The sequence below is a fragment of the Lutjanus erythropterus genome, chromosome 10, assembly GCF_056507025.1.
Source record: "Lutjanus erythropterus isolate fLutEry1 chromosome 10, fLutEry1.hap2, whole genome shotgun sequence".
NCBI classification, from domain to species: domain Eukaryota; kingdom Metazoa; phylum Chordata; class Actinopteri; order Lutjaniformes; family Lutjanidae; genus Lutjanus; species Lutjanus erythropterus.
In genome coordinates this window covers 22,364,947-22,377,786 of record NC_139326.1, presented here as the reverse complement: position 1 = coordinate 22,377,786, position 12,840 = coordinate 22,364,947, and the positions used below count along the sequence as shown (strand labels likewise).

Sequence of the window (12,840 nt, the reverse complement as noted above, 5' to 3'; positions counted from 1 at the left end):
TTTTGTATCTTTTGAATTATTAATGATAAATTGATTCATTGATGGTTAACATTTTCAACAACTGGTTAAGAAAAATGCACAAAATTTGAAACCCTAATAAACAAGTTATAACACCAGTTATAAGTCAGATCCAGTTACAGTTTAGAGTTACTTAATCTTACTAATGAGTTACTACCTTTAATAACTGGCAGTATAAAAAGTATAAAATATCTACATCACCATTTATTAATGGCTTAATAACATTTATTGACTGACTGAAAGAGAGCTTCATTGTAAAGTGTAAAATGGAACATACTGAAAATATCAAGGTAAACAATATTGCTGTTGTCTTGGTGTATAAATCTGGTAATTTGGTATGACAATTTGTTAGCAAATTAAACTTTCTGACCATTAAAATGCTGATGGTGCTGCTGATGGAGAAGACAAAGCAGGCAGTGAGATCTGAGGCTTGGCAGTACACATAAAGAAGGCTTGCTATTTGGCAGACACCAGTTCGCTATTACCCTTGTCATCTAATGTATTGTGGCAGCTTTTTAATGATAGCACTTACAACCTAATTAATATCCTAATTATAAACCATTTCTAAATTATTTACGAGGGTCGTCTTATTGTGAAATGGTACCGATTTTACTTCTCCCAGTTAAAATTAAGAGTTGGAGTGGCAATTTAGCTTTTGTAGCTGTGTTTACTTAGTCAGTCAAAAGCACAGTACAAGTTATGTGAGAGAAGTGATCGGGGATAACAGGTTCTGCTGTTCAGCAGCCATGTCTGTGTTCTTTTCAAGCATAGGGCAATCAAATCAATTATGTGCTAATACTAGGGTGAAGAGACACTCAGAGTCCATGTATCTGTGTGTGCATGCATGTGTGTGTGTTTTTGTGTCATTTTTGACAGTATAGTAGCATAAGTAAGAAGTAGATAAAAACACTCCTGAGAACCTGAGCACAAACTGTACATGCAGTTCCAAAGTAATGGATGGTGAAGTTAATTTATGTAATGCTGAGAAAATAAACCAAATTTGTATCAGAGTGCTTTAAACCAACCACAAATGTTTTTCTAGGTTCAGACAGCACTTCAGTAGCAGCATTCTGCACTAATTGTAGACAGGAAATAGCAGTCTGTGAAATTTCAAAATGCAATGCTGCAGTAGTCAGGTCTGGGAGGGCATTAGTACACCAAAACCTACCCTCTCCATGTAGGAAATGCTTAATGCTATTTGGAATTCTGTTTTAAAAAAGCACAATTTAAAGCTCCCCTTAACTTATTTTTTGTTTTTATCTTTATATCCGCTAACATGACTGACCTTGAGTATAGTGAGTGGTGTTTTCATATTCCTCTGCTGATGAGGCCTGTGCGCTTCCCTAAAACCCAAGATTCAAGTGTACCCTGGGCGAGATGGATTTGGTATATAGGCCTAACAATTTCCAAAACACAATCGCTCTCTAATATACAAATGAGAGCAAAGCAACCTGAAAACTCCTGTGCAGAATGGACTTGTCAGCCCAGAGAGCAGCAGGTAATATTAGCTCTGTCAGTCACTGCCAGTTACAAGCTAACAAGCAACATTAACAAATAAATTATACTAAATACACTTGGGTCTGACTTGGGCTCAAACATGTATCAAACATGTAAAGATGTATCTCTCCAGTGTTTCCTCTAATGGTAATTCTAGCCATCTTGATGTGCACTGTTGGGCAAAGGGAGGCCAGACAAGGGAGAGCTTCGGGGTGCTTCAGAGTTGTTGCATTTTTACGTGGAAAACCATGCTAAGCAAAAATATTGATCACAGCAGAAAGTGTGTCTGGAGGGGAACAGACTTTGTCTCTTAGAAGGTAATGGACCATCAAAAAATCTCACCCAGATTCAGAGTGTCTGATGTCAAGCTGCGATAACTGCGGAAGAAGTTTCATTTTCAGATGCAGACAGTCACCTGATGTTCATTGTTCTGAAGTGTTTCTGTCAACGTGCTGAGTTCAGCTTGGTTTCTAAATTTTAGTGAAACAAATGAAACAAACGTTTCATCTGCATAGAAGTTAAAATTGATTTTGTGCCTGTCATTAACTGTTCCTGGTTGTAGCCTGTGCTATATAAAAAAAACAGTTACAGACCCCAAATTGAACTCCGAGGGACGCCACGCAGAGCGATTTCTGGAACATATAATGAATCACCTCGACAGACTTACAGAACCAGTTTTAGATGAAGTGCAGATCTCATGTCTGTAGCTGTTTAAAATGATTTTGACTTGACATTTTAAAGTGAAAGTTCGCCCCCAGATCTGAGTCTAACTCCACCTAAGAAAGCTTAGAAAGTGGACAAGGCGTTGTAACTCTGTTCAGAGGACATTAACATTATCACTTTAATATGAATCTCATGAAGTGGAGCAAACAGTCTGCTGTATTTCAGCATTATCGTGCAAGGTTCAGGATTATTAAAAACATAAGTCGGCTAATTCCACCCATGAAATTCTGTTTTTTAGAAATGTATCAAGGAATGTTCATATTAATACTAGCACTGATGTGTTTCATCACAGTACAGTAATATAATTTAGTTTACAGCTCAAAAAAGTCAGTATATTATGATATAAATTTTATTTTCAACAGTATTTTGGTTTTATAGCCAAAAGATTCACTCATTCACTCTCTCTGTTGCCATCTATCTGTCTCTCTTTGCCTCCTCCTCCTCACTTCACATCTCGTCTCTCCTTTTATCAGCCTTTTGAAGCGTTATTAATCTCAACACTAACTTAAATCTGCAAATGAGCTGGAAAAGGTGGTAATTCTTACAGCGTCATAGCCTCATTTCCGTAGTGCTCCTCCATGACAGTCAGGCATTTTGCAATATGGTAACTGATAAAGCCTGATCGCACCTTTCTCACCACCTTTTTAGTGCTGTTTACCAGCTGGCGCGAGGGCCAGGAGAAGAGTGCTTTATTTAGGCTTTTTAGAGGATTTTAAACCTTAATGACTAAAGCTGACATCGAGGTAGATAAGTGGTTTCCTAGCTCCTCTGTATGGACTGATGAAGACAGGACGTGAGGCTAAGAGCTGTTTATCAATCTCAGCTGTACATGCAAGGACAGAGAGATACATATGAACAGCCAGGACGAGGCTGCACACACACGCACACACACACACACACACACAAATTAGGTTTCGTCTACCAGCCGAAGGCTCTCAACTGCTGATCATTTAATGGCAGCTGGCAGGTACAGACAGGATTTCGCCTCCCATCAGTTAAACTGGTTATGTATTAGAACATGTGGAAAATCGGGAGCAGGGCCCTGCAACAACATTTCCAACCTATGCATGGCATGTAATTAATGTCTAGCTGTCAAGAAGTTGCCCCCTGGCTTGTGAGCCAGTTGCAACTTGATCAGTTGTGTGCTTTTTTTATCCTCTGAAAAAGACATTATGGTGACAGAGTAATTTTTTCACAGCAACTAATAAGATTAAGCCTGTATGATATAAGAGAAGTTTGCCAGCAAATATGTGAGAAAGGTAAGAGTGTCGCTTCTCAATCTTTCACCTGTGACACACTTCAGATTCGACTACCATCCAGAGCCACGTTCAGAAATGCAAACAACCTTTTTAAAAATGACTGTACTTTCTGACCATCAGAGCCCCCCACTGTCAAAACATCGTCTTTTGAGTCTTCTCCACCCAGACCAGAACAACAGCAACAGTAAATATTTTCATATGTATTACAGTTTCAAGTCATTATTAATGAAATAATATACAAAACATTGTACATGAGGATCAAACTTACATGAACTAACAAAACGTACAACCTCAATTCCAAAAAAGTTAGGATGTTATGTAAAACATAAATAAAACACAATGCAATAATCTTCTAAATCTTTTTGACCTATACACAATTAAATACAGTACAAAGACAAGATATTTAATGTTCAAACTGATAAACTCTATACTGGACTGCAGGCAGGCCAGTCTAATACCTGAAGTCTTTTGCTACAAAGCCACACTGTTGAAACATGCAAAATGTGTCTTACTGAAATAAGCTGGGATGTCTCTGACAGTGAGGCAGTCTGGATGGCAGCATATGTTGCTCCAAAACCTGCATGTACCTTTCAGCATTAATAGGTCCTTCACAGATGTGACAGTTAGCGATGATGTCATGGGAACTAAAACACCTCCATACCATCACAGATGCTGCTTTTGAACTTTGCACTTTTTTTTGCGTCTTTCTCCTCTTTAGCCATATTAGGACACTTGTCACAGCACCTTGTGTCTGTCCATCTCAGGTGAGCTTAGACCCATACATCACTTTCTATTTACATTGAAGTTTTAATTTGCATTTGTAGTTGAAGCAACAAACTGTTTATTGATGACGGTTTTCCAAAGTATTCCTGAGTCCATGTAGTATCCTTTATATAATAATGTGGGCATTCAATATTGGGTTTCAGTATATCCTGTCTTTGTACTGTCTTCAGTTGAATACAAGTCAAAAACTATTCATTGCATTCTCTTTTATTTATGTTTTACACAGTGTCTAACCTTTTTTGGAATCGGTTGTATGTTGTAACCCAAAAACATGCATTCCCAAGGTGTTAGTTCACTTTTTATGTAATCTCTCCTGCTGTAGCTCTAAGCTCTACTTTCCATCCAGTGTCTGCAGAAAGCTCTTTGATGGTGGCAGCTGGAATTTGTTGGATGGGGGGAGGGAAGCAGCGTTGAAATAGCAAAGCTCTGGGAACCACGACAGTGTGCAGAAGATGAAGGGAGGGAGGGAGGCAGGGTTGAGAGCTGGAGGCACAATGGCGTAGGAATGCAATGAAATATGAGGTTACGGTGGCATCAAATAGAAAGTAAGCAAAGTAATCAAAGTAATGGTACGTATTCGGTGTGAACAAATGATGAGGATTTGCAGCCTGGTCTGTCTGGGGATGGGGTTGTTTGTTATGGTGTTTGTTGTGATGGTTAGAAGTGTTTATGTTAGTGAGGGATGCATGCTGGCTGGGTGTGTGCTTGTGTGCAAATGCTGTATACATGCATGAGCGGTATATGCTGCTGTATGAGGAAGATTTAGTTGCATTTGGTGAATATATGTGGAGGTAATTCTTGCTGAATACTTATAAACTCAAGAAAGTACCCTATGGCAGTGCCCTGCAGCAATTGCAGAGTATTACTCCAGCCTGCCTGTAATTCCTCGCCCTGTGTTGTGAAGCATGTTTATGTTCTGGTCCTGTGTGTGATTTATGCTGCAGCCAGAGCTAGAGGAGAGCGGGTAGAGCAGAAATCAATGATACCTTCAGCTGCTTATTTATGGTTGCACCAAACCCCGGGACTCTCAGCTGGATGAGAAACTGGCCTCCAACGAGGGGAGGGAGCTGGCGGGGGATCGGTGATGAGGAGTGACAGGGTGGTGAAGGGGAGGTTGGACGGGCTGAGTCAGGGCTTCAGGGTGGGGCAGAGGAGAAATGTGTGTGGACGGATCTAAACGTTATAAAGGCTTGGTGACTGAAGTTTGATGCAGCCATCTTTCAATAAACTGCTTCCCTGCTCACATGTGTGTCACAGGTTTATAGGTAGTAGAAAACAATTTTTAGATTTAACATAAGCTGCAGACTGAAAATTAGTCTTATCTCCCACCAGCAGAAATTGTCACCCCCATTGCATATTACATGGCTTTCATCAGGGTTGTGTGTTTTTCTCATGACCGCTGGCAGCTACAGGTTGGTCATCACTGAAGATATGTGATGCTAATGCAATGTACGCTGACACACGCTTGTGCTGGTGAAATGCTTCAAACATCATAATATCACATGCTACAGGAGTATTCTGAATTTGTGTAACAGCTCTTTGTGAATAAATGATTTTGTGCCATGTCAGAGGCTCAGAGCAGCGTTAATTTTCACAGCAAAGAGTTTCTGGTCTTAAAAAAAATGACTGAAACCGATTAATCAATTATAGGAACAGGTGGTGATTAATTTAATAGATGACAGTAAATGATTGCAGCTCTAAAGTGCAATGTCACCACCAATATGAAGTTTACTATATTTCTTCAAATGTGCGTCCTTCTTTTGTTTCAGTCTGAGGGCAGTAAAACTTTACACTTATTATTTTGTCGTGTCAAACAATCTTTTAATTTGCAGTTTGGGTCATTCACTTCTCTGATCAGTGCAGGACAGGACAGTTCTTTTAGAGAAAACACCAACAGCTGATAAAATAATGTTAGCTTAAAACACAAAAAAACATTTCAGTGTATTTACAGCGTGTTTCCTCACTCTTACCCTAAGGTTGATTTTGAATTGCAGCAACCTCAGTCATATCTACTGTAAAAAAGTAACAAAAGTGTTTTTGTCGATTATCAGAAGTCGTGGTTTACAGAGGAGTGGGGATAATGAGGGTTAGGTTTTATCAGTATTGTAGCATTGATAAATCTAAACCCCCATAGATTTCATTAAATGTGATTGATCTGCTTAAAGCGATCTGAGTTGTTCTGTTTGGTCTGTCTCTGATCGGTGCCTTTCTTTGTCTTTCAGCTCCCCTTCAGCCTCATTTCACAGAGTGCATATCGAGGGACCAGGAGACATTCCGGTGTTGGTGGAGTCCAGGCAGCTTCCACAACCTGTCCTCCCCTGGAGCAATTAGAGTCTTCTACCTTAAGAAAGAGTGAGAGTGACAGCCCACTTTACCGGGAGAATTTAAATAATTGTGTCTGTGCATATTTGAGTCCCATTAAAAACACTATTTTTTTTTTCCTTCAGCTCACCCACCAGTGATTGGAGAGAGTGTCCAGAGTATATCCATTCAAATAGGGAGTGCTTCTTTGATGTGAACCACACGTCCGTTTGGATCCCCTACTGCATGCAGCTCCGCAGCCAAAACAACATCACCTATTTCAATGAGGATGACTGTTTCACTGTGGAGAATATCGGTTAGTAACAAACATTTGTTTTGCAGTATTTCCAATTAATTAGGGGAATTCAACATTGCATGCTTTTCCAGACTTGTGAAACATGTAGAAATGTAGAAGGGGCTGATGATAGGTTATTTTCGTAAATTGCTGAGTAAATGTATTCTGACTGAGAGAATTGTGTTTTGTCAGCCAGCAGAAAATGGCTGCTGCTAAAGTAGTACAGAAAATTACCTGCACACAAGGTTTCCAATAAATGGTACATTCTGCTTCATATCAGCTAAACCTGCAAATGTCACACGCTTGTCAATATTAGAGCAAGTGTCAGACACGCAGTGTTCACATGGTAGATCTTTTGATGTGTGACAGTTTCTGTCTAACCAGGACTGTGGAGGATGCTGATATAATGTATTATCACATGTCAATGTCATATGTTTGCTGACCTTTGTTTATCAGCACTGCTCATGTGAGCAAATTGATCATCAGCATGTTTTTATCAATAATATTTGGATGTTTTTGTTGCTTTTAAACCCACAATAGGGTATAGAGGAAAGAGGACATTGATGGTTGGTTTGTCCATTTATGCAGGACTGTGTGTCCAGGGCAAAGTATGTCAACAGCTACCAGTTGGATTTTTGGGAATTTTGCTATGAATATTCAGTCCTCAGAGTCCTCAGATGATGACCAGTGCCACCATCTTCTACCCAAGAAATATCAATGTGTAATGGCCAACTTTCCATTAAATGTACTGAGAGTATTTGTGTTCCTCAAAGGATGAACCCTTTTCATTCTTTACACTCTATGAGTTTCCCTCTTTCATTCCTTTCACAACCATCAGGCTAAATTGTGAACTATTTACATAAAATAACTGTTAGGACTTTATTTGGATAGTCCGTCGCTTACAGTATTTGTAATATTCAACATTAACTGAGTATAAAAGTAGTTGTAAACATGTTCTTCATATCATTCAACACCTTAATACTGTGGAGTGTAATGAATGCTACTTCTAATTTTTATTTATTTATTTGGATTTTGTGAATACCAGTTTGTTTTTTACGACATGATTGCTATTAGAAGACAGTGAAACTCGCAGTAGCTCTGTAAGGGATGGATTATACTATTAACAGGGCGTGTACACAGACGACTGCCGACACCACAGATGCTTATTAGTTTTATTTATACTACTTTATTTCTTGTCTGCTTGGAGGACATGTTCCACACATGCGCAATACATACTGGTTTCTGGACAAGTCTGTGCAGTCTGGAGTTATAAGGATGTCAACACAGAGACTGTGATGATGAAATTTATTTACATACATATTTACATATTTACGGACGTGGAAAGCATAATACAGGCTTAAGTTGGTAAAGGGCACTTCATGCTAACACATAAATTATGTACCCATCTTCAATGATAGAAATGGCTCAAAGCGTTTTCATTCTGTTCAAACTGAACTTTTGCCCTCTTCCTGGCAGTGCGTCCTGACCCACCGGTGTCCCTAAACTGGACCCTGTTGAATGTAAGTCCCTCTGGGCTAAGTTATGATGTCATGGTCAACTGGGTGTCCCCACCCTCTGCAGATGTCAAGGCAGGCTGGATGCGCATTGAGTATGAGATCCAGTACAGAGAGAGAAATACCACAAACTGGGAAGCAGTAAGTCGTCTCTCTTTTACTTGCTCATAAATTCCCTCTCCTCCTCCACACACACAGTAACATGCCCTGACACATGTAAACACACACCTTAAAACTTGACAAAACGCCTCTGTGCACATACACAAGTTCACCCAAATGCAAACACTCATGCACCCTCTTTAAAGTAAATTGTATGGAGGTCATACAGGCACAGTGTCGTGTTTCCTCTCCCCTCCCCCCCTGGACTCTTGTGGCTAAAATACAAGAGTGGAAGCCAGAGCAAGGCCCTCTGGGAAAACACAGTCTCTCTGAAGGAAGTGAAGGGAGGGATCTGTAGGTCAGGGGCCATGGGACCTTGAACAGACTCATATTCATTACGGTCTGGCCAGCCGGTCTGACAAATGCAGCCTTGGAAACTGTTTTAGAGCCCTCCATTATAACAGTATGTCCTACATCTAATGTATCTTGAATGTCTCAACAATTATACCGTTGGAAAGGTCATAGCTACAGGTACCAAAATAAAAATAGATCTCTTGACTGTCAAGCTTCAGTAAGCTTCACAAAAGCTTTTTTTTCTGTTTAATAAATAAAACTGTTTAATTCCTTCTCTATGTTTTTGTTTTCTGTCTTTCTTTCCTATGTGCTCTGTAATTCAGTTGGAGATGCAGCCACTCACCCAGCAGACAATCTATGGTCTGCAAATCGGAAAAGAGTATGAAGTGCACATCCGCTGCAGAATGCAGGCCTTCACAAAGTTTGGAGAGTTTAGCAGCTCCATCTTCATTCAAGTAAATGAGATTCCAAACAAAGGTGGGTCATGGGTGGAGCAATCAATCTTTTGACTAGATGCAATAAATAAATATGACTGGTCCGTTGCTTAGATCGGACACCACCTTGAACAACTGGAAACACTGTAGTTGAGATGACAATGATGGCAAAATTACATTTTTCACCTGCTGCTTTATGCTGGTTCAAATCCAACCATGAAAACAGAAATTGATGTGTGAGGATCAAAGATGCAGTTTCACCGACTATAAGCTGTGATGTTGGAGTGCCCCAGGGCTCCGTGCTAGGACTGCTGCTCTTTAAATTATATATCAGTGGTCTGTCCTCAGCATACAGTGTATTGGAGCAGACATCCAAATGTATGCAGATGACACTGTAATATATTTACATGAAAAACTGTAATGAAAGTACAGTCGTTATGTACTTTTTTCTCAAAAAGAGCAAACAATGTCCCTTATCAACATTCAATATATGATATGCTATGATCTTTTCACACGTAACACACTGTTCAACCACTTGTTTTCTTACTGTGGATACAATATTAAACAATCTATGTATAAACAAGCTCTCAAGATCCTAAATAATATACCTAAGACTGTAACATACTCATTAGATATGATCCTCTTTGCTGGGAAAATCAAATTTGACAATGCTTGTTTAATATTCAAAATATTCTGTTTTATGTTGTTTTTTAGAATCTACTTTCCCGTTCATGTTGGTTCTCATTTTTGGGCTTCTGGGCATCCTCATACTCATCATGCTAGTTGTCATCTCTCAGCAGCACAGGTAGGAATGGACTCTCTCACTCATTCACGCATATTCAACCTCTCCACTAAATTAACAATGGCAGTTACAACAGGATGAAATGTTTTCAAAATCCTCATCACATTGTGCAGTGCTGCTCTCAGTGTAGCTTTCCTTTCTATGCCCCATGCATACACATACACACAAATACTGACAACTGTGAACAGATTATCTTCATCATGTCTGCCCTGCCGTTGCAGGTTAATGATGATTCTGTTGCCGCCAGTTCCTGCACCCAAAATTAAAGGCATCGATCCAGAGCTGTTAAAGGTACAGTTATATCTGCGTTGTTACTCTTCCTTGTTTGTGATTTTTCTTATCAAGGTATCAAGGTAATTTATTTATAATTATATGACCTAGGGTTGCACAACAAAATGAAAGCTGTAGTCTCTTCATACTACACACACAGAGGACATATATACAGATAATTACATAGAAAAGAAGAGGATAGAAAATAAAATGTGTGTTAGATGTGAAAATTGTCTGGCTCTGCAGGCTGATTTCCTCCCACTCATGCACCCGGCTCAGTACACCGTCGTCCGGCCCAGTGGGTGTGTAACAGTCCTGCTGAGTGCGTCAATGAGCAGTGCCTGCTACTCATACAGACCATTAAATTAGCAAAATAAGATGACAAAAACTAACAGAGTCCATCGCTGGTGGCCAACATATTCATCCAACCCTATGGCAGTTGTTAAAAGATGGTCCATTCATTGAACAAGTGCGTACAGGTCGACCACTCTGGTCCAGTTGGTTAATGTTAACTTTTTCAAGCAACACTTGCGGTCCTGAAGAGTGAGAGGCCGTACATATGCAGAATAGCTCGTGTTTTATTCAGCCATTCAGAAACAAGCAAAGTCTTCAAGCTATTGGAATGGAACAGCTTTCTAACTTAAATTAGCAAAATTTATCAAAACAAGCCAGAGTTTTCCTTTGTCCACCATGATGAAATGCCCACTGGTCTTGTTACAGATGTGTTGTAACAAAAAACTGCAATACCAAAGATGTCAAAGGTACCATGAGCATACAGTAAGTCAAAACACTGTCACCATTATATAGTTAATCCACCAGAGAACAACTGTATTTTTCAACTGTAAAAAGCCTTGCTTAGTCCATATCTTGCTCAAAATTCTTTAATAAATCATTTTAATTGGATTTATTTTATATATGTTTTACAAAACAAATATCAACTTATATATTGTAGTTTATAAATTTCATAAATCCAAAACTGGCCAGACTCACTACACACAGGGCACTCCTGTATATATTATGTTCTATTGTATATGCATAAAGCGAGCAGCCAACATATGATATTGAGCTGCCTATCCAGTAAAGTGATTATATAAAGTGTTGTGTAACCACAGTTTTTTTGTCATTACATTTTTATTGTAATTTTGATTAAAAACAGACTCTGCTGGGCATCCATGTGGCTCAGCTGGCCGAGGTTCTGCAAGCCACATAATCATCACATCACCCTCAGTCTCTCTCACAATCACATCCTGTTTATCATTTGTGTAAACTATAAAATAAAAGCAAAAATGTCTATAAATAATTTGAAAGCAAACAGGCACTCTTGTTTTGTGGAAGTAAACATAGACAGGATGACCACTGAGGGATAATAAGATGTGAAGAGGGTCTTGTTGTGGGAGTATTATTGCCAGATGATGTGGGATGCATTTGTTTGCTCTTTACAAAACAACCCTACCCGTGGACCTCAGAGAAAAAAAACTGATAGAAATGAAATGAATAATAATGCTGCTGTTTCATGCTCAGACAAAAGTGAAGCACAAAGCGTGTTTGGTTTCCAGCTAAAATTTACACATTCGTCATGATTACATTACTCTTTGCAACCTGATTTTTCACATACGCTTCCATCCAAATCCGTCGTCATGCAGAAAGGGAAGCTGGACGAGCTGAATTTCATCCTGAGTGGTGGAGGTATGGGTGGCCTACCGTCTTATGCACCAGATTTCTACCAAGATGAGCCATGGGTGGAGTTCATCGAGGTGGATCCTGAGGATGCAGATACTGGAGAGAAGGAGGACAACCAGGGCTCAGACACCCAGAGGCTCCTGGGTCTGCCGCAACCTGTCAGCCACCACATGAACTTAGGGTGCTCAAATGCCATCAGGTACTGCACAGATATACATGTTAAGGCTGGTGCACTGGTTACATAAATCACCTTAGGTTTTTCCCTTAAGTAAAACATTTTCTTAAACTAAGGGACTCACTTGTTGCATAAAGCCTGTTAGCTTGTCTCCTTGCTGAGGTGTTTAGAAGCTTTCACAGCAGTTACTGTCATAATACAGCACATATGCACTTCAGTTACAATGTTTATGCGTCACCCACATCAATCTCTAAGGTTAGCATTAATGTCAGTGTCATTAATGTTACCTAGCTTAGCTAACATGCTTAAATAGTCTGTATTAGCTAGCTTCTCAAAAAACAAAGAGAAAACAGAAACAAAAAGAAAGCCAAACTAGACAGAAGGTGAGTTGTTCTCCTAGAAGAATATGGAAAGCACAAGCACGTAATCCAAAGTAAATTTAACCTGGCCGTAACAAATATACACAAGCAGCAGATGTGAAAAAAATCAGTGCAAGAAATCTGCTGTGAAACAAACCATAGATGAAGTAATGAAGAAAAAATATTACCATGAACATCATCAGGAGTTGACAAGAACTTGAGTTTGAATAAAACAAAATAGTTTGCTAACATAAATATATGAGACAGAATTATGTTA

At 39.4% G+C, this 12,840-nt stretch overlaps 1 protein-coding gene across 1 annotated transcript in view; it reads left to right on the top strand.

The window, feature by feature from the left end:
• ghra (growth hormone receptor a) overlaps nucleotides 1–12,840 on the top strand; it is a 38,897-nt gene that overhangs the window by 23,984 nt on the left and 2,073 nt on the right. Inside the window, exons 3-9 of the mRNA XM_084728693.1 lie at nucleotides 6,503–6,632; nucleotides 6,728–6,897; nucleotides 8,353–8,531; nucleotides 9,167–9,320; nucleotides 9,992–10,082; nucleotides 10,301–10,370; nucleotides 11,993–12,228. Of these exons, the coding sequence (XP_084584819.1) occupies nucleotides 6,503–6,632; nucleotides 6,728–6,897; nucleotides 8,353–8,531; nucleotides 9,167–9,320; nucleotides 9,992–10,082; nucleotides 10,301–10,370; nucleotides 11,993–12,228 (1,030 nt within the window). The remainder of the gene's footprint in view (nucleotides 1–6,502; nucleotides 6,633–6,727; nucleotides 6,898–8,352; nucleotides 8,532–9,166; nucleotides 9,321–9,991; nucleotides 10,083–10,300; nucleotides 10,371–11,992; nucleotides 12,229–12,840) is intronic.